This window comes from Scyliorhinus canicula, chromosome 7 (genome assembly GCF_902713615.1).
Source record: "Scyliorhinus canicula chromosome 7, sScyCan1.1, whole genome shotgun sequence".
Classification (NCBI taxonomy): Eukaryota; Metazoa; Chordata; class Chondrichthyes; order Carcharhiniformes; family Scyliorhinidae; genus Scyliorhinus; species Scyliorhinus canicula.
The window spans coordinates 37,921,900-37,944,491 of record NC_052152.1 but is presented as its reverse complement, the minus strand read 5'-3'; the positions used below and the strand labels follow the sequence as shown (position 1 = coordinate 37,944,491).

General features: G+C 46.1%; 1 protein-coding gene across 2 annotated transcripts in view; it reads left to right on the top strand.

Moving 5' to 3' along the window:
• Positions 1-22,592, top strand: part of zbtb11 (zinc finger and BTB domain containing 11) — a 45,611-nt gene that overhangs the window by 5,651 nt on the left and 17,368 nt on the right. For both annotated transcript variants that reach the window (XM_038801811.1, XM_038801812.1), the window contains exons 2-7: positions 10,811-11,049; positions 12,764-12,995; positions 14,709-15,622; positions 18,814-18,990; positions 19,913-20,119; positions 21,870-22,014. In XM_038801811.1, the coding sequence (XP_038657739.1) occupies positions 10,811-11,049; positions 12,764-12,995; positions 14,709-15,622; positions 18,814-18,990; positions 19,913-20,119; positions 21,870-22,014 (1,914 nt within the window). The remainder of the gene's footprint in view (positions 1-10,810; positions 11,050-12,763; positions 12,996-14,708; positions 15,623-18,813; positions 18,991-19,912; positions 20,120-21,869; positions 22,015-22,592) is intronic.

The following is a 22,592-nucleotide window of genomic DNA, read 5'->3' as shown; positions in this document are numbered from 1 at the left end:
GTCTTTGGCTGAACCATATTGGTCATGACCTTGATGTCATATGACCACATATTCACACCATCACTAAAACAGCCTATTTCCATCTCTGTAATATTACCCAGCTCCATCCTGCCACAGTTTGTTTACTGAAACCCGTAATTCATGCATTTAACTCCTCTACAGTAAGAAGTCTTACAACACCAGGTTAAAGTCCCACAGGTTTGTTTCAAACACGAGCTTTCGGAGCGCAGCTCCTTCCTCAGGGATCTTGGATTCATGTCACATTACATCCACCCCCCCACCATCTGGCCTGGACTTGCGAAATCCTACCAACTGTTCTGGCTTGAGACAATTCTCACCTCTTTAACCTGTGATTACCCCTCTCTCTGGATCTGTAATGATTTGATTACCTGCAAATGTTCGCATTCCAAGCATTGGCCAGCATCTCTGACTTTGTCTATATAAATGTTTCTGGAACATACCTCTCCATTCACCTGAGGAAGGAGCTGCGCTCCGAAAGCTCGTGTTTGAAACAAACCTGTGGGACTTTAACCTGGTGTTGTAAGACTTCTTTCTGTGCTCACCCCAGTCCAACGCCGGCATCTCCACATCTTAACTCCTCTAGACATGACTATTCCAATGCACTGTTGGTTCCCCTCGCATGTACTACTATCATTAAATGTGAAGCATCCAAGACACACCTTTCTGTGCCCTAACCTCCCAAGTCCAATGTATCCATCATATTTTTGCTCACTGTTCTACATTGTTTCCCAGTTATATAATGCTTTACTTTGAAAATTCTCATCCTTGTTTTCAAATCCCTCTATGGCCACACCCCTCCCTATCTTTGTAACTTCTCGCACATTCCTGAAATAAAATGAAAATGAAAATCGCTTATTGTCACAAGTGGGCTTCAAATGAAGTTACTGTGAAAAGCCCCTAGTCACCACATTCCGACACCTGTTCGGGGAGGCTGGTACGGGGAGTCCTCAGATTGAATCATTGGGTGCGATTCTCCGCAAATGCAGAGAATCGTAAAGGCTGCCGTGGGACAGGCCGTGACCCACGGCAGCCTTCATGCCCACTTCCGGGGCCGATTTTCCCCCCCCCCCCCCCCCCCGGCGGGGCTAGGAGTGCGGCCCCGTGCGTCACGGCGGCGCGGCCTTGACGACAGTCATTAAGGCCGCGCGTCACGCCGGCTGTCACGGCCGATGACGTCGGCAGCGCATGCGCAGGTTGGACAACGGCAACCTGCGCAGTTGCCGTCTTTTCCCTCAGCTGCCCCGCAAGACGTGGCGGCATGATGTGGGCACCGATCGCAGGCCTATGCCCCCCTTGGCACGGCCGTGATACTGCCGTGCCAATCGGGCCCCCAGATGCCCCAAACGGCCCGGCCGCTCGGCCCATCGGCCTCGGAGAATCACGGCGAGCAGCGATTCGTGGCGTGGGTGGGGGGAGAATAGCGGAAGGGTGTGAAAAATGTCAGGAGGCCCTCCCGCTATTCTCCCACCCGGCATGGGGGGGCGGAGAATCGCGCCCATAGAATCCCTACAGTACATTGAGTCTGTACGTTGATCCATTGAGTCTGCACCAACCCTCCCAAAGAGCACTCTGTCTTAGCCCATGCCCCCACCCCTGTAACCCCACCTAACCTTTTGAACACAAAGGGATAATTTAGCATGACGAATCCATCTAACCTGTACATCTTTGGATTGTGGGAGGAAACCCGAGCACCCAGGGGTAACCCACACCAACATGTAGAGAACATAAAAATTCAAGACAGACAGTGAGCCAAGGCTGAAATTGAGCCTGGGCCCCTGGCTGTGTACTTCTCTATTTTCTTATTCTCTATTTTGTACTCTTGACCATCTCTACTTTTCATCACTGCACCATCGGTGACCATGTCTTCAATAGCCAAGGCACCAAGCTCTGGGGTTCCCTCTGTAAATGTACCCAACCGTCCTTCGTCCTTTAAGGTACTCCTTAAAATTTACCTGTGACCAAGGCCATCTGCCTTACATGAAATGAAATGAAAATCGCTTATTGTCACGAGTAGGCTTCAATGAAGTTACTGTGAAAAGCCCCGAGTCGCCACATTCCGGCGCCTGTTCGGGGAGGCTGGTACCGGAATTGAACCGTGCTGCTGGCCTGCCTTGGTCTGCTTTAAAAGCCAGCGATTTAGCCCTGTGCTAAACCAGCCCTGCTTGGCATCAAAACTTTCATTATAACACTGATATCATAGAATTTACAGTGCAGAAGGAGGCCATTCGGCCCATCGAGTCTGCACCGGCTCTTGGAAAGAGCACCCTACCCAAGGTCAACACCTCCACCCTATCCCAGTAACCCCACCCAACACTAAGGGCATTTTTGGACACTAAGGGCAATTTATCATGGCCAATCCACCTAACCTGCACATCTTTGGACTGTGGGAGGAAACCGGAGCACCCGGAGGAAACCCACGCACACACGGGGAGGATGTGCAGACTCCGCGCAGACAGTGACCCAAGCTGGAATTGAACCTGGGACTCTGGAGCCGTGAAGCAATTGTGCTATCCACAATGCTATCGTGCTGCCCTAAGTGTGTGTGAAGTGTTTTAGGATGTTTCTTGCATTGAGAGCTCTATATAAATACGAAGTATTGACCAATCACATCTCTCAAACTCTATCAATTAATTCATAACAGATACAGAAAGACGCGAATTGAAACTCATATTAATGGCAGCTTTGGAGACCATAACTTCGGTAACTTGTTTCTCCGAAGGTTTCTGCATTCCTCACATGTTATGTTTCAAATTTCTCATACTACTGCCTAAAATATTTCCTGAAAGTTGTAGAGGAGGAGAGGGCAACAGAAGTTGTCTTCCAACTGGATATTTATGTTGCATTCAGATCAGTACTGTCAACCATAACCAAACTTTGTCAGTTTTTGAGGAGGAAACTGCATAACAGTGAGAAGGTGGCCCTTTTGTAAGTTGAAGCAATCCATCATGATCAGCTCAGTTTCAGCAGATTGTGGAGTGACATTGACGACATTAGTCTTGCAATAGTAGAACAATGCAATTTTGCAATACTGTTTTTTATTTCTGAACAGTAGGTTGCCCAGGTTCACTTGATGTATATAAATTTGATATAAAAGAGATTTAAGAAAATAATTCCACAGGGCCATGTAGTGGCTGGAAGCTTGAATTTGTTGTGACAGGTGACATAGCGACTAGTTGAGGCTTCCGGTTGCGGCTATGCGGAGCTAAGCTGCACGTTCGGCAGCTCCCGCGTTAATAGGACTTGTGGGCTCTTTTAAGGGCCCCAAACGGCGCTGATTCGACGATTCCCGGTAGATAAAGGGGTCTGGAGCAAAACCCCCCATGATTTATGGTGCGGACTCGAAGTGGGACGAGGAGAAAAACGGCAGCAGCTCCCCTGGAAAAGCGGGGGAAGGTGGATAAAATGGCGGCCGGTGGAGCCCCTGAGGAGTGGAGGCAGTGGGCTGAGGAGCAGCAGGTGGCTCTTCTGCGCTATTTTACAGAGCTGAAAGGGGAGTTGTTGGAATCCCTGAAGGTGACGACTAGTAAGCTGCTGGAGACCCAGACAACCCAGGGTGCAGCGATACTTGAGTTGCAGCAGCAGGCCTCTGAGCGCGAGGAGGAGGTTTCGGCCCTCGTGGGGAAGGCGGCGATACACGAGGCGCTTCATAAAAAGTGACAAGATCGGTTCGAGGAGATGGAGCTTCGGTCACGGAGGAAGAACCTGCGGATTCTGGGCCTCAAGGAGGGGCTGGAGGGGTCGGACCTGCCGGCCTATGTGGCTGTGATGTTGAACTCGCTGGTGGGGGCAGGATCCTTCCATCTGCCCCCGGAGCTGGAGGGGGCCCACAGAGTACTGGCCAGGCGGCCTAAGGCGAATAAACCCCTGCGGGCGGTGCTGGTGCGGTTCCATCGGTTCAGTGACCGGGAGGGTGTTCTCCGATGGGCCAAGAAGGTGAGGAGTAGTAAGTGGGAGAATTCGGTAGTGCGTATCTACCAGGACTGGAGTGTGGAGGTGGCCAAGTGGAGAGCCGGATTTAACCGGACGAAGGTGGTGCTCCATGGAAAGCAGGTGAAGTTCGGCATGTTTCCGCCTGTGGGTCACCTACAAGGACCGGCATCACTACTTTGAGTCCCCGGAGGAAGCGTGGGCCTTTGTGCAGGCTGAAAAGCTGGACTCAAACTAGAGATTGGGGGCTGTGGGAGATTTTCTATTTCTGTATCATTGTTTATGCTGTAGCGTGTTATTCTGTTTGTTTCTGTTTTTTCTCTCGCTTTCAGACGATGTGGGTTATGGTTTTGTGTTCTAAGTGGGGTACTGGGGTTTGTGGTTGATCTGTGTCTTTGTACGGAGTTGGTGGTTGGGTTGGGACTGCGGTTTGGGAGCTGCGTGGGTGGGGCAGTGTGAAAGCGCGGGCTTTTCTCTGGTTTCCTGTGCTGTGGGATGAGGGGGTGGAGCTGGGGGCGAGGGGCGTGGTTATTAGTCAGGGTTTCCCGCGTTGAAGCGGTGCCAAGGAGATGATGCAGGGGAGGAGGGGGACCTCATATTGGGAGGGGTCGGAGTTAGAGCGGGAGCTGCCGGGGTCAGCAGACGTCAGCTGGCTCACGGGAGTACTATGGAGGGAGGGTCGCGGCTAGGAGGGGCCCTAGCCTTTGGGGGGGGGGAATACCGGGTTGCTGCTGGATTGGCCAGGGAGGAGTTGGTGGGGGTCGGGGTGAGGTTCTAGCGCCATGGGAAACGGGCCGAGTGGGTGCTGGCCAGGGGCGAGCAGTCGATGGGCTATGGCTAGTCGACGGGGGAGGGGGGGCAGGGTGCCCCCTGATCCGGCTGATTACGTGAAACGTGAGGGGGTTGAATGGGCCGGTTAAGCGGGCCCGGGTGTTTTCGCATCTGAAGGGGCTGAAGGCAGACGTGGCCATGCTCCAGGAGACCCACCTGAAGGTGGCGGACCAGGTCCGTCTGAGGAAGGGGTGGGTGGGGCAGGTTTTCCACTCAGGGCTCGATTTGAAGAACCGGGGGGTGGCGATCCTGGTGGGGAAGAGGGTGGTGTTTGAGGCGTCTGAGGTTGTGGCTGATAGTGGCGGCAGATATGTGATGGTGAGCGATAAGCTGCAGGGGGAGAGGGTAGTGTTGGTTAACGTGTACTCCCCAAATTGGGATGATGCTGGTTTCATGAGGCGTATGTTGGGCCACATTCCTGGCCTGGAGGTGGGGGACTTGATCATGGGGTTGGGGGACTTCAATACGGTGCTGGATCCCGTACTGGATCGTTCTAGTTCAAGGACAGGCAGGAGGCCGGCGGCGGGCAAGGTGTTGAGGGGGTTTATGGACCAGATGGGAGGAGTGGATCCCTGGAGGTTCGGGAGGCCGAGGGCTCGGGAGTTCTCTTTTTTTTCTCCCATGTGCACAGGGTTTATTCCCGCATTGATTTCTTTGTTTTGAGTAGGGGACCGGTCCCGAGGGTGGGGGAGGCCGAGTATTCGACTATTGCAATTTCGGACCATGATCCGCATTGGGTGGATCTGGAGATGGGGGAGGTGCGGGACCAGCGCCCACTTTGGCGTCTGGACGTGGGGTTGTTGGCTGGTGAGGAGGCGTGTGGGAGGGTTCGGGGATGTATCGAGAGTTACCTTGAGGTCAATGATACTGGGGAGGTCCAGGTGGGGATGGTGTGGGAGGCTCTGAAGGCAGTGATTAGGGGGGAGCTGATCTCCATCCTAGCCCATAGGGAGAGGGGGGAGAGGGAGAGACTGGTGGAGGAGCTGTTGAGTGTGGATAGGAGGTACGTGGAGGCCCCGGAGGAGGGATTGCTGGGGGAGCGGCGTAGCCTGCAGGCCAAGTTTGATTTATTGACCACCAGAAAGGTGGAGACACAGTGGAGGAAGGCGCAGGGAGCAGTCTATGAGTACGGAGAGAAGGTGAGCAGGATGCTGGCGCATCAGCTTCGTAAGCGGGACGCGGCTAGGGAGATTGGTGGAGTTGTGAACGTCTCTTTAATTCACTTGTCTATCTGTCCGGAAGAAACAGGAGGGGCCTCACGGTAGCATGGTGGTTAGCATCAATGCTTCACAGCTCCAGGGTCCCAGGTTCGATTCCCGGCTGGGTCACTGTCTGTGTGGAGTCTGCACATCCACCCCGTGTGTGCGTGGGTTTCCTCCGGGTGCTCCGGTTTCCTCCCACAGTCCAAAGATGTGCGGGTTAGGTGGATTGGCCATGCTAAATTGCCCGTAGTGTAAGGTTAATGTTGGGTTGCGGGTATACGGGTTACGTGGGTTTAAGTAGGGTGATCATTGCTCGGCACAACATCGAGGGCCGAAGGGCCTGTTCTGTGCTGTACTGTTCTATAAACAGTCTCGAACACGCTCGTACTTAGAATATTCTTTATTGGGCAGCCCTCTAGGTATTCCAAAGAAACACCTCTGAGTGTGCCAAAGTTTTGCCCAAAGCATCCTATCTTTATATGGTTTTTTAAAGGGGCTGTCCCTTACATTCACTTGAGCTTGCCTCCAGTACAGATTACAGCTTGTTTTTACCAAATGTTTAGTACATGATTAATTTTTTTATTGTCATATTTTCAATACATAATTTTACAGACATTGAGGTTATCTATTGGCACAGGAGCGTATAGCAATTTTAGCAAAACACCAGGTGTCCAGCCATGATTTATCAATGGCTCTTACATTTCATATTCCGTCATCCAGCCATCTTCCTTGTTTCTCAAGGCTATTTGGCTTACAGTCATGAATCGGCTCACAAATTCAATAATAACTCCCTCCTTAGTAAATTTCCACTAATGTGTCCCATTAATTCTGGATGGTTCTAGCTATTAACCCTTGCTTCACATTCTCAGAGTGAAGGATAGAGTTGGGAATGTGGTGCGGCAGGGGGCAGAGGTCAATGAGGTCTTTAGGGACTTCTATAGGGAACTGTACCGGTCGGAGCCGCCGGCGGTGGGAGGGGGAATGGAGAGTTTTTTGGACAGGCTCCGATTTCCAAGGGTGCAGGAGGACCAGGTGGAGGGACTGGGGGCGCCGATCGAGTTGGAGGAGCTGGTCAGTGGGATTGGCCACATGCAGTCGGGGAAGGCGCCGGGACCGGATGGGTTCCCGGTTGAATTTTATAAGAAATATGCGGACATGCTGGGCCCCCTGTTGGTTAGGACCTTCAACGAGGCATGGGAGGGGGGTGTTCTGCCCCCGACGATGTCTCGGGCGCTAATCTCCCTGATCCTGAAGCGTGATAAGGACCCCTTGCAGTGCGGATCATACAGGCCGATTTCACTGCTGAATGTAGACGCCAAGTTGCTGGCCAAGACCTTGGCCACTAGAATAGAGGACTGGTTGCCAGGGGTGATACATGAAGATCAGACGGGTTTTGTGAAGGGGAGGCAGCTGAACACTAACGTGCGAAGGCTGCTAAATGTGATAATGATGCTGGCAGCAGAAGGAGAGGCGGAGATTGTGGTGGCATTGGATGCGGAGAAGGCCTTTGACAGGGTTGAGTGGGGGTACTTGTGGGAGGTGTTGGAGAGGTTCGGGTTTGGGGTGGGGTTTATTAAATGGGTGAGGTTGCTGTACGAGGCCCCGATGGTGAGTGTAGCGACAAATGGGAGGAGATCCGAGTACTTCAGGCTCCACTGTGGGACGAGGCAGGGGTGCCCCCTGTCCCCCTTGCTTTTTGCGCTGGCAATTGAGCCTCTTGCTATGGCTCTCAGGGAGTCGAGGAGGTGGAGGGGTTTGGTGTGAGGTGGGGAGGAGCACCGAGTGTCGCTGTATGCGGACGACTTGCTGTTGTATGTAGCAGACCCGGTGGGGGGAATGCCGGAGGTGATGGACATTCTTGCTGAGTTCGGGAGTTTCTCGGGATATAAATTGAACCTGGGCAAGAGTGAGCTCCCGTACACCCGGGAGATCAGGAGGAAGGGATTGGTAGGCTTCCGCTAAAGAGGGCAGTGAGGAGTTTTAGGTACCTGGGGGTTCAGGTGGCTAGGAGCTGGGGGACTCTGCACAAGCTCAATTTTACTAGGTTGGTGGAGCAGATGGAGGAGGAATTTAAAAGGTGGGACATGCTGCCGTTGTCGTTGGCGGGTAGAGTACAGTCAGTTAAAATGACGGTGCTCCTGAGGTTTTTGTTTTTATTTCAGTGCCTCCCCATTTTCGTTCCGAGGGCCTTTTTTAGGAGGGTGAACAGCAGCATTCTGGGATTTGTTTGGGGCACGGGACTCCGAGGGTAAGGAGGGTCTTTTTGCAGCGGGGCAGGGATAGAGATGGGCTGGCGCTGCCCAACCTCTCTGGGTACTATTGGGCGGCTAACGTCTCAATGGTACGTAAGTGGGTAATGGATGGGGAGGGGGCAGCATGGAAACGGATGGAGATGGCGTCCTGTGAAGGCACGAGCCTGAAGGCACTGGTAACAATGCCGCTCCCTCCAACGAGGTACACTACGAACCCGGTGGTGGTGGCTACCCTCAAAATTTGGGGGCAGTGGAGGCGACACAGGAAGGAAGTGGTGGGCTCGGTGGAGGCCCCGCTGCGGGGGAACCACCGGTTTGTCCCAGGGAACATGGATGGCGGGTTCCTGGGGTGGCACAGGGCAGGCATTAAGAAGTTGGGAGACCTGTTTATCGACGGGAGGTTCGCGAGCCTTGAAAATGAAAAAAAAGATGAAAATCGCTTATTGTCACGAGTAGGCTTCAATGAAGTTACTGTGAAAAGCCCCTAGTCGCCACATTCCGGCGCCTGTCCGGGGAGGCTGGTACGGGAATCGAACCGTGCTGGTCTGCTTTAAAAGCCAGCGATTTAGCCTGGTGAGCTAAACCAGCCCCTAAACAGCCCCTTGGTGAACTGGAGGAGAATTTGAGCTCCCCCCGGGGAATATGTTCAGGTACTTTCAAGTCAAGGCGTTTGCTAGGCGACAGGTGGAGGGGTTCCCTTTGCTGCTCCCGCGGGGGGGTAAGGGATAGGGTGCTTTCGGGGGTGTGGGTAGGGGATGGGAAGGTGTCTGACATCTACCAGGTAATGCAGGAGGTGGGAGAGGCGTCGGTGGGGAGCTGAAGGCTAAGTGGGAGGTGGAGCTGGGGAAGCAGATTGAGAGGGGGACATGGGCGGACGCCCTGGAGAGGGTGAACTCCTCCTCTTCATGTGCGAGGCTTAGTCTCATCCAGTTCAAGGTGCTGCACCGGGCCCACATGTCCGGATCTCGGATGAGTTGGTTCTTTGGGGGCGAAGACAGGTGCGTCAGTTCGGGGAGTCCAGCGAACCATGCCCATATGTTCTGGACATGCCAGGCACTGGAGGAGTTCTGGAAGGGGGTGGCGAGGACGGTGGCGAGGGTGGTGGGATCCAGGGACAAGCCAGGCTGGGGATTCGCGATATTTGGGGTTGGGGTGGAGCCGGGAGTGCAGGAGGCGAAAGAGGCTGATGTCTTGGCCTTTGCGTCCCTAGTAGCCCGGCAGAGGATCTTGCTGCAGTGGAAAGATGCGAGACCTCCGAGCGTGGAGACCTGGATTAATGACATGGCGGGATTCATTCAGCTGGAGAGGGTCAAATTCGCCCTGAGGGGGTCGGTACAAGGGTTCTTTAGGAGGTGGCAGCCTTTCCTCGGCTTTCTGGCTCAGCGATAAGGTAGCAGCCCGGGGGGGAGAGGGAAGAGAGAGGAGGAGGGGGGAGAGGAGGGGGGCGAGGAGGGGGGCAAGGAGAGGGGGGTGGTTTAGGGGGATGGTGTTTAAGTTAATTTGCTTATTTATATTGTTTATTGGGGTGGGGAGGGGGTTGTTATTTGCGTTGTTACGGGTGCCGGGGGGGGGGGGGTGTTTATTACTATTATTGTTATTATTGTTTTGTTGATTTATATTTTTCAAAAAATTCCAATAAAAATTATTTTTAAAAAAAAGACATAGCGACTAGTTTAACATTTCTGACATAGCTAATTACAAAATGTATGCCTAAAATCAGGATGAGGTCAGAAGGTTTGTGGACAGGAATTGCATGCCCTGCAAACTATTTATGTGTAGGCATTTCAATCTCTTTGTTGGCTGTCCAGATGAGATGGTGAGCAAAAATTATTTTCCAGGGAGCAGGAAACAATTGTGACATAGTTCAACTTTTGTTGCTTATGCTCAGTTTCTAATAACATTCCCAGAAGCACCAGAATGAATATTCTTTCCCATATTTTGATCAAGGTGCAGCAAATTAGAGAAGGGACTGTTATATCGTGAACAGAGCAGAATTTCATTGCGTAAAGGATTCACTTAGATGATATTTTAAGTTTAAATGTTTCATCCAAGGGCATTATATAACTCTTGAGGTGTGACATATACAGAATATTGTATAGTGTGTTTATTTTTTTGTTGTTTTGTGTTTTGAAAGGACCTACAGAAAAGTGTGTGGGAGTTGAGATAGAAAAAATAATATTTTGTACAATTGTGATTAGGTTATTAAAGTGGCACCAACCCTACACAATGTTATTTTCAATGTAAAATATTTGAAATCTGGTTTGTTTTTCAGTTTTCCACTAGATAAGGAAAACTACACAGAAAATATCTCATTCTATTCGTGACGGTGGGTTTTGGAAAAGATTTTTTAAAAGTGCAATTTAGTACTTTTTAAGTCACCTTTTTCAAACTTGTTTCAAACTGAGTTAAGTTTACCTTTCAAAGACTAATTGTCAGTGAATCATAAATGTTAAATTTTATGGTCCCAACTTTGGATTTATTTTCTCTGCACTTTAGGTTTTTTTCATGGAATTGGGAGAACTGACTGTGCACCTGCAAATCTTCTATATTTCTGATGACATTTTGTTTTATTTTCAGGTATTTTTAAGCAAGTGAAAGATTATATCCGAGAATGTATTCCATGCAAGGAGAAAGTCGATCGAAACAAGTTGGTGTCTGCCGATACAATGGAAATCCTGGAGCAGCTGGGAATAGATACCCCGATGCTGGAGGATAGCAATGAAACTGATGATGAATTGAGTAATTCTGAGGGAAGATCCAATGTTCCTCCACGACCTACCAGGAAAAAAACCGTCCCAAAGCAAGAATTGGTATTTGTAAGTAATATTTTGTTATAACCCGTAGATTGATCTTTTAAAGTTTCCTTTAGGAAAGGTTGGAGGCAAAATAGCTCCATACCTGCCCAATACAAAGTAAAGTAACAAACTTTTAATGAGAGGAAAAAGTGTTATGTTCTCTTTGATTCATTTACAATGGCAACCACAGAGAATCTAACCCAATTTGTTAACTAAAAATGGGAGCTGTAAAAATACCTTTGAGAAACGACACATGTAGAGTTTTTCTTTTGACCCCAATTTCCATCCTCTCTCTTTTCCAAGTATGATCAGACAAAGTCCATCATGGTTTTATGAAAGAGAAATAGTGCTTGACAAGTTTATTAGAGATTTATGAGGATGTAACTAGTAGAGTAGATAAAGGGGAACCAGTAGATGAGATATAAAAAAGAATTCTATTACGGTAGCACAAGTGGATAGCACTGTGGCTTCACAGCGCTTGGGTCCCAGGCTCGAATCCCCGCTGGGTCACTGTCTGTGTGGAGTCTGCACGTTCTCCCCGTGTCTGCGTGGGTTTCCTCCAGGTGCTTCCCACAGTCCAAAGACGTGCTGGTTAGGTGGATTTGCCATGATAAATTGCCCTTAGTGACCAAAACGGTTAGATGGGGCTATTGGGTTACGGAGTAGGGTGGAAGTGAAGACTCGCTGGGCCGAATGGCCTCCTTCTGCATGTATGTTCTATGTACGTGCCACACAATGCAAGTTCAATTAACGATGAGAAAAAAAATGCTCACCAGTAAAGTTCATTTGTTTGAAGTGTAATATAGTAAATAATATAAAGCATTTGCAATCAAGATAACTTAATAGAGGAAATGAAATGAAAATCGCTTAGTGTCACAAGTAGGCTTCAAATGAAGTTACTGTGAAAAGCCTCTAATCGCCACATTCCAGCACCTGTTCGGGGAGGTTGGTACGGGAATTGAACCGTGCTGCTGGCCTGCCTTGGTCTGCTTTCAAAGCCAGCTCTTTAGCCCTGTGCTAAACCATTCTGTCGACTGACTATTCTTTTTTTTAAATAAATTGAGAGTACCCAATTAATTTTTTCCAATTAAGGGGCAATTTAGCTTGGCCAATCCACCAACTCTGAACACCTTTGAGTTGTGGGGGCGAAACCCACACAGATACGTGGAAAATGTGCAAAAGCCACACAGACAGTGACCCAGAGGCGGGAACGAACCTGGGACCTTGGCGCCGTGAGGCAGCAGGGCTAACCCACTACACCACCGTGCTGCCCAGACTGACTTTTCTTGAGCTGTTAAACATTTCTTTTGACAATGTCTATGTACGGCATGCTCAATATGTCGTGGTATCAGCATACCTATGCCTTTCTCTCTCATGTACTTAGCTTGTATCCCCAAAGTTACATCCATGCTACTGCCTTCAAACGCTCCATGTTGTAGCACGTTCCATGTTCTCACCAAGCTCTGAGTAAAGAAACTTCCCAAGTTATTCACTGGATTTGTAGTGACAGGAGTGTATTTATCATTCCCAGATTTGCACTCCTTTATAAGTGGAGACATATTCTTTATATCTGCCCCATAAAATCCATTAATAATTTTAAAGATCTCAAAGGGAGCTAGATAGATGGCAGTATTTTGCAGTTCTTCAATTAGTTGATAACTACCTAGTTACTAATTGACTTAAATTGTTGTAGCACATTTTGAAATATACAAATGTATTAAATCAATTTATTCAGGTGGATAGCAAAGGCCTTGTGAAGCAGGAATCTGAAAAGCACTGTCAATTAGTGTTAGAGCAATTGAATGTTCAGAGGCTATTCAACCAGTTCTGTGATGTCACACTCCTGATTGAGGGAGAGGAGTACAAAGCACACAAGTCCATTCTGGCAGCAAGCAGCGAATATTTTCGAGAACTCTTCATTGAAAAAGGGGCAGTCTCCAGTCATGAAGCTGTTGTCGATCTTTCAGGTATGGAATAATTAAATAATTTTGTAGGTGATCATTATGGCTATGAATTGTAGTAATTATTATCGGTACAACAGTAAGTGGTTTCACGTTTGCTAAGGAGTGAGGGTTTATTCTTGCTGAGTAGAATGTGCATGCTTTGTTCCATCAGAAGTACGAGACTATTAAATCCTATTTGGCCATGGTCAGTGTTAATTAAAGCATGTTAATTCTGATGGATTTAATGTAGCCAGTGCCAGAATGTAATTAAGATATGTTTGTTTTTCTTTTCTTTCACTCTGACACTCCTCTCTCTTCTTGGGCCTATTTTTGTTACCTTCAAGACCTGAAGGCATATCGTCCCCACATGACCCAGCTGCAGTACAATTCCACAGGGGCTGATGATCACCCTTATGTGCTGTACCTTGATAGCTCCAATGACAGCCCAGTTATTTAATTATAAACTGAACCATCCTCTGCTACCTGCCGCCAAGTCAGAGACAGTCGACTCCAAGTAATGAATCAAAATCTAATATATTTAACTTTACTTTCTTATCCTGAATTGAATGAGGTGGTTTCTGACAGCTTATGTGCAACTTATTTTTCCCCATTGGTGAATTTTGCTCATTAATTTTGTTGTCAGCGGGCTTCAAATATACTGCAGTGGACGTTCCTCAGTTGGTCCTACAAGACCGGAAAGAACTTGGTAATCACTTTGATTTTTAAAATGATTGCAAATAGTTTGAAGTTCATCGTCCTCCCGCTTTTGTTCACGTTTACATTTCCGTGATAAATGGTAATAATGATCAGAAATTAGGTGTGAGGGAAGTCATGAAGTTCATTGAATAGTCTTGTAACCTTGCAGTTTAATTGCAGAAATGCTGTAGTTGCAATTTGAATTATATCCTGCTTTATTTCTGTATTACAACCTGTTTAATTATCTTGGTGCATGCACACGATAAGAGGCCAGGCAATTCAGTCCGAGATATCACCAGCAATGTGTTGTAGCAGCCCCCATTAAATGTGAAAGGTGCTGTATTCTCATTTGTTCCCCATTTCATGGTTTCTTGGTCAGTGATACCTGCAGTGACAGAGCTGAAACTGAGATTTTGGAATCAAACCAGCATTTCATGTTGGTGCTTGAACACAGTAAGCTGCCATCTATTTGGAATTGGTATATTCATAATTATTTTCACTTTGGCATGATGGATTCCATGTTATTATTTCATGTTATATCAAAATAAATTAGCTTTTCTTTCTTAAGTGGGCAGCACAGTGGCGCAGTGGGTAGCAGGTTCGGCGCCAAGGTCTCAGGTTCGATCCCGGCTCTGGGTCACTGTCCGTGTGGAGTTTGCACATTCTCTCCGTGTTTGCGTGGGTTTCGCCCCCACAACCCAAAGATGTGCAGGGTAGGTGGATTGGCCCCGCTAAATTGCCCCTTAATTGGAAAAAATTAATTGGGAACTCTAAATTTATTTTTAAAAGCTTTTCTTTCTTAACATTTTGAATTGAATGATAATAGATTTGATAAACTTGCTTATGTGGAACTATTTTCTCCTCTGATTTGACTCCTCCTTAATTTTGTTGTCATCAGGTTTTCACATTTGGCTTTTGGCATACTGCAGTGAACCTACCTCACATTTCCCTCCCAAAAACTGAAAGAAACGGATGATCACTCTGATTTAAAAAATTAATTGAGATGTTATGTAAAATACTGCACTTTTAATTCTTTCCTAGGGTTTAATAAGACAAGTTTTCTGCCATTGTTGGAATTTGCCTACACATCTGTGTTGGCATTTGATTTCTGCCACATGGCTGATGTTGCCACACTGGCACGACACCTATTGATGCATGAGGTTCTGGAGATGTGCGAGCATGTACACAAGCAACTGGAAGAAAGGAAAATTACAGTGTACCAAAAAGGAGATGTGAAAACTCTTAATTCTAGAATTAACACCCCAGATGCGGAGGTGCCTATGGATGTTAATACTTTGGAACATCAGGAGCCTGAAACTAATGAAAATGCTGCAGATGGCTCCATAACCGTGGTACTTCAGAAGTCTGTACAAATTCCTGTACCCGCTGAAGCCCCTCCATCCAATATGGAAGATGAGATCCTGAATGAAGCTGTAGTGCATGAATCAGAAGAGACACCGGCAGCTGAAGAACTGACAGTTCAGCCAAGTCAAGATAGTCTGGAGTGTCCTGCAGAAGGTAATAATGATGAAAACAGCCAGGCTAATGACCAAACTGAACCTGTGGAGTCCACTAGAAGTGTGCCAGATCTGGAAAGCACAGAGATTAATGTCAAGGAAGTGACAGAAACTCCCACTGATGATGTACAGCTGGACACACCTGTTGTTAATGGTAATGAGAATGAAAATCAAGTCAAAGAGGAGTCTGTGGACACCCTGAATAGCAATGTGTCAGATGTGCCAAAACGAAAGCGTGGTAGGCCACCAAAACTGCATGACAAACAGAAAATTCCGAAAGTTGCTGTTGCTTCTTCTTCCAAATGCCTCTTAGATGATACTTACAAAAGCAGATTACGACAGCGTACACTGGCTGAAGGTGGATACATTCGATTGCACAAAGGTACTGAGAAGAAGCTGAGGGCCAGGAAAACTAACCTGAAATCTGCAACACAACAGGTATGAAATTTTAAACTGTGGACTGTTAAGGAAGTTTTGGGTAATGGGTATTTTGCAGATATAATAATCCTAGTCTATTATCATGTTGCCTAATGTTTGTAGTTTACTACATACACTCCTTGTCTGATTTTTGCAGAATATTGGGTTAAGCAATATTAAGACCCTGAATACAAAGCTACAGGAAGCCCTCGGGTGTGGCTGTATTCCTGAAATTGTGACTTTCAGTGAATCATGGGTTCCCATCGGAATTAATACTGTAGCAAGAGTTAGGTTCCTTTGATTTTACTAGGCAAGAAATGTCCAATGTAGATGTTGATATATCTATTGTTCAGCACAGTGCATTCCTAATAGGAATAATTTGCAAAATAGAATAAATTACTGAATATAACAGAAATGCTATATGCATTCAAATTAGGTAACACTGAATCACCCAAACAAGCCAGGAGTAGCTCAGCATCTGTGCCTCATCCCCACCGCACTCCTCAACCTCCACTCAACTTTTGCTTACTTCCCTCTCTCCTCTCTCTCTCTCTCTGCCCCTCTCTCTTTCCCCCCTCTCTTCCCCCTCTCTTCTTCCCCTCTCTTCCCCCCCCCCTCTTCTTCCCCTCTCTCTCTACCCCTCTCTCTTTTTCTCTCCCTTCTCTCTCTCTCAGTCTCTCTCTTTCCCCCCTCTCTCTCTCCACCTCTCTCTCTACCTCTGCCACTTTCTGTCTGCCCAGAGTGTGGTCTCCTTTCTGACAGTATACAGGGAAACCTTACCAAGCCCCAACTCTGGGTTACTCACATTTAATCACCTGATCAGTGGCTGGCACCGTCCCAACACTGCCTTGCGCTCCTATTCCTGGATGTCAGACCTCACATTCTCCCTGCAGCCTGGGCCTGACTGCAGCAGCGGCTCCAGCAACAGAATGTGGCAGCAACTGAGCCAGTGGGGGCGAGGTCCAGGGCCAGGATGCAAACGGCATAAAACCGAAAATGGTGAAGCAAATTGATTTTAAAAAGATCCTACACAATGAAAAACATTAAAGCAAAATAATTTTAAGTGGAGCGACTTAGCAATAATTTTCTGTATAATTAGAAATGGTTGGGGTTTATTTGCATTATAAATGGCACAAAATAATTAAGAATACTGCTGCTACTAGAGATCTGCTGTCTTTGTGTGTCAAGCTCATCTGTCTTGCGCCACCGTCGCACAACACTGTGGCTTGTCTACAAGCAGTCTGCGAGGTCCAACTAAGCCGTAGTCAACTTCTCTTTCTGCTGCCCTCCACTTTGCCCTTTATGAGCGAGCTCTAGATTTTCAGCACTGATTAAATGGCCAATATACTAATATTTTGGAAGAATTATTTTTGTTCTTACAATTTCAATAAAGTGAGCTGTTATCTAAAACAAGTAAAAAAGATGGTTTCTCCATCAGTGCTTCAGTGAGTAGTTGAGCCACAGGGACAAACTAAGTTTACTGATAGTGAGTGGGTGTCACAATTGGCTTGACCTATCATGATCGAAACAAGATTCTTGCAGCTGATCCAGTTCCTTAGGCAATGTTAGATTTAGGGGATATAAAAGAAAAATAGAAACAATATAAGTGTTTTACAGAGAGAGTGTTGTACCCCCTTCAACCTGGGAGGCCAGTGATTGAAATGCATATTCTGGATTGATTGAAAGGGCAGAGGAAAACTTGTGCTCTGGGCCTATTTATTTGTCAACATTTTTTTAACCTTTTGTTTTCACGAGTTACACAGTCTTTCAACTGTCAATTGGTTTCAAAAATAGGCTCGGTTAAGAGATTATTTAACAAGGTTTTCGCTCTGAGCTTTAATAGGCTCAGTGTGATTTTTTTTCAAAGGCAGTGAAACTACTGAAGCACTGCGGCTTTTTGACAGTTTTTGTGCTCATACACATGTAGTTTGGGGTATAAACAGGCAGTACTTTAAATAATGTGCATAATATTCCTTTGAGCAAGTGAAATTATTTAAAGTCAAGGATATGTGATGATGTGGAGATGCCGGCGTTGGACTGGGGTGAGCACAGTAAGAAGTCTTACAACACCAGGTTAAAGTCCAACAGGTTTGTTTCAAACACGAGCTTTCGGAGCACGGCTCCTTCTTCAGGTGAAGAAGGAGCCGTGCTCCGAAAGCTCGTGTTTGAAACAAACCTGTTGGACTTTAACCTGGTGTTGTAAGACTTCTTACAAGGATATGTGAAGTATGAAACAATCTTCATGTATAAATTCCAGTATAGATTGACTTGTGGGGAAACTATTTTTTCATTTTAGTTGAAATGAAAATGTATAATACAATGTGCTTGATTCCGTGACAACTTTGTAGCCCTGAGTCAAAAGCTTGTAGTTGAAGCCATCCTCCTGGACTTAGCACATAATCTTGGCTGACATTTTAATAGTACTGAAGGAGTGCAGTATTATCACAGGTTCTGCCTTTCAGGAGGCATTAAACCACCTATGATGTTTAGAAAAATCCTATGATGCTATTTGAAAAAGAGAAAAGCGTTCTGGAAACTATCTGAGGTTGAGTCAGAGTGTTCACAGACATAATGAGCTTTCAACCACATCCATGCTGTCACTAAGACTGCCTGTTCCAACCTCGATTACATCTCCCTGTCTCCACCCCTAACTCATCTTGTCTACTGCTGAAACCCTCATCCATGCATTTGTTACCTCCAGACCTGATTATTCCTGGCTTGTCTCCCACATCTCCTGGGTGAAATTTCTGACTGACCGGGTGGGAGTGTGGGTGGGGCTGTGTGAGTCTGCCTTATGCTAGTTTTCCCTTTTCTCACTCACTCTGACCGCCACACACCAACACATATGCACGCACTCGCATCCACGTACACTGACCCTCCAACATTCTGACAATCTTTTATTGCTTACTCTTTTTTTAACACAGCAATTTCTTGCTATGACATTATTTTAAACTGAAAATTCATTTAATTGTTTTAGCAAACGTTATCTTTCCGAAATGTGTTAATCTTTCTAAAATTTGCTCGTTGGCCCTCTAGTAAGAAAAACATGCAAATGTGGCCGCCTGAGCAAAAAGATGTTGGACAATCCTGATGTGTCATCACAAAATAGAACTGTACGGTGCTCTGAAAGCCTATAAAATGAGCTGTGAGGTTGCATTACTTAAGCCTTGTACTTCTTAACCCACTAACGTGTGAAAGTATTTCTTCCCCAGGTTGCCCAGAAATTGGTGAAGAGGGGTAGAAAGATGCAACCAAAACGAACAGCCATAGAGGGAGATGATGTAGAGATGGAGCACAAATGTAATGAATGTGGAAAGACCTTCCCAAAACGTTACACCTTGATGATGCATATCATGACCCACAACAGAACCAAAGAATTTAAATGTCCGGTAAGAATTCTGAGGATTAAAAACAAAATCTAATTCAATAATTACTCTAGTATTGCCTTGGGTCGCTGATGGAGCTAATTATTTTGGTTCTGTGTAGTTTCTGTAAATGTCCACAGAATCCAAATTTTAGACTCAGAGCAAAATTACTTGTGTAATACTTTTACTGTCTTCATTCCAATAAAGCTGCTCATTTGCTAATGTATATTATTGTTACCTGCAATAAAGGTGTTTTTTGCACCTATTAGCGAATGACTTATGTCCTGATACTTCAGATCTGTAGTAAGGATGGTGAGGAAGAACAAGACATATCGGATTTTTTCCTAAAATCGGCGACTAATTTTATTTATGGCTTCAAAATTAAATCTTTAGGCATTATATGGTACTGGTCCATATAGATCTACATCTATTTTGTACTGAATTAATTCATCTTAACTCCGTTGTGCATATATGCTAACATCTATGATCGAACTTGTCTCTGATGACTTCCTATGATGCAACAACACACATTCTGGGTGTCCACAAATGACGAGTGGCTTCTTGAGCTAGGTATCAAATGGCAATTGATGCCTCTGGAGATGTACTTTCCTGAAAGGAGGAAGTATCGGCGGAAGAAAACAAACTTTTTAAATTTCCAATTCAGGGGCAATTTAGCATGACCAATCCATCTACCCTGCACATCTTTGGGTTGTGGGGGTGAGACCCACGCAATCACGGGGAGAATGTGCAAACTTCACATTAACCGTGACCAGGATCGGACCCGGGTCTTTGGCGCTGTAAGGCAGCAGTGCTAACCACTGTGCCACCCTAGAAGAAAACAAACTTGGTAATTAAAATTCATGCAATCTTTGAAGCTTGCACTCTTGTGTCAAGACTTTTTCTACTATGACAGCAATCTTAGTTAACTATTTCCCTATTGCTTTAGCTCTGTGAGAAGGAATTCCTCTATAAAGCGTCACTCCTATCTCATCTTCTACGGCACAAACGGAACAACGAGCAAATAGATGAGAGTCCTGGAGGAAGGACAAAGCGACAGTTCATCTGTGATATCTGCGGAAAAACATTGCCCAAACCATATAATCTACGACTTCATATGCTTAAACACACAGGTGTCAAGCCACATGTTTGCAAGGTGAGAATCTATTATGATAGATTTCAGTTCATATTTTAAAGACAACTTTTCAGTAATAGTGACGAGAGATATTTTTCTATGTTTAAAAAATACTATATAAGTGTACATTGTTATAGTGATGGAAGAATTAAGTGAAAAATAAAGCTAAGACCAGCAGTATTTTTTACATTGCAGACACTTGACATGCTCAGTGTACAGAGGGATCTGGGTTTCCTGGTACATGAATCACAGTAAATTAATATGCAGGGTACTGCAAGTGATTAGGAAGACAAATGGAATGTTGTTGTTTAATGTAAGAGGAATGTAATATTGAAATAGGGATACTTTACTACAGTTAGGAGAGACTAGAACTTCAAATAAAAATAAGGGATCCCCCATTTAAGGCAGAGATGAGAATCTTTCCTTTGAGATCAATGAACTTTTGGTATCCTCTTCCCCAGAGAATGCTGGCGGCAGGGTCAATGAGTTTTTAAGGCGTAGGTAGATAAATTCTCAACTAAGTTGGAGTCACAGGTTATGGGGGTACGTGGAATGTGAAGTTGAGGCCACAATCAGACCAGCCATGATCTTATTGAATGCTGGAGCAGGCTCGAGGGGCTGAATGGCCTGCTGCTGCTTCTAAATCGTATCAACATAAAAAATTGTGTAAAATTGTTCCGTTTCTTCAAATTAATACAATCAACCCAATGTTCCAAGAGTTATAGCTTCCATCTTTAAACAAATCATTAAGTCTCCAAGCTTGATTTCAGGTCTGTACTGGTTAGCTGGTTTCCGCTGTGGAGCTGATAGTGATGCTACAGTTGTCCACTGCACTATTGTGTCAACAAAGAGAAAATTGGCAGAATTCCCTCTTATTTCTGTACAGTGACGAATGCAGAAACTGGTTGATGACTGGAACAGGTTTGACTTGGGTTTGAATAATGGCACAGTTTGCGATTCAATAGACTATAAGATATAGGAGCAGAATTCGGCCATTTGGCCCATCAAGTCTGCTCTGCCATTTGATCACGGCTGATATATTTTTCATCCCCATTTTACTGCCTTCTCCCCATAAGCCCTTCTGCGGCAATGAATTCCACAGATTCACCACCCTCTTGGCTGAAGAAATTGCTCCTCCTCCCCAGTTTTAAAGGATTGTCCCTTCAGTAAGAGGCTGTGTCCTCTAGTTCTAGTCTTTCCTACCAGTGGAAACATCTTTTCCACGTCCACCCTATTTCGGCCTCTCGGTATTCTATAAGTTTCAATGAAATCTCCCCCCCCCCCCAATCCATCTAAACTCCATCGAGTACAGACCCAGAGTCCTCACCCGCTCATCATATGGCAAGCTTTCATTCCAGGGCTCATTCTTCTGAACCTCCTCTGGACCCTTTCCAAGACCAGCACATCCTTCCTTAGATACGGGGCCCAAAACGGGCCAATATTCCAAAGAGGTCTGAGCAAAGCCTTATATAGCCTCAGAAGTACATCCCTGCTCATGTATTCTAGCCCTCTCGAAATGAATGCTAACCTTGCATTTGCCTTCCTAACTGCCAACTGAACCTGCATGTTAACCTTAAGGGAATCCTGAATCAGTCCCTTTGTGCTTCAGATTTCCAAAGCCTTTCCCCAGTTAGAAAATAGTCTGTGCCTTTATTCTTCTTACCAGCGAGAGAGTCAACACATTCGTCACAGGATTGGATGACTTTAGATTGTTTATTGTGAAACATAAAGAATGTTCCAGTGTTTTAACTTTATTTTCTCAATTTTTTAGATATGTGGAAAGACCTTTGGCTATAAACATAGTTTAAGACTGCACATGGCTCATCATGAGGGTAAAAGGGAATTCAGTTGTGAAATATGTGAAAAATCATTTGCTACAAAACGTAGTCTTCAGGAACACAATAGTGTTCACACAGGTAAGGAAATAAATGTGTGACAGAAAACATAGTAGATGGTCCATGGTTGATGGGGTGGGCAGCACGGTGGTGCAGCCGTTAGCACTGCTGCCTCAAGTCGCCGAGAACCCGTGTTCAATCCCGGCCCCAGGTCACTGTCCGTGTGGAGTTTGCATATTCCCCCCGTGTCTGTGTGGGTCTCACCCCCCCCCCCCACACAATCCAAAAGGTTGTGCAGGGTGAAATTGGCCACGCTAAATTACCCCTTAATTGGAAAAAAAAAAAAGAATTGGGTATTCTAAATTTAAAAAATAAATAAATAAAAAAGATAGTTGATGGGAAATGTATGACTTCCTTACTTCTGCTCCAGTGTAATTTCTGCAATAACGGTCAGATGTCAAAACTAGAAACATGGCATAGAAGGGAGCCATTTGGGACAGAGATCTGGAATTCCCTTATTAAACCTCACTTCCTCTCTTCCTTTCTTTAAGAAGTTCCTTAAAACCTACCTATCACACCAAACTGTTGGCCATCTTGCCTAGTATCCACTTCTGTGGCTCTGTGCCAGGTTTTATTTAATACTATTCCTGTGAAGCACC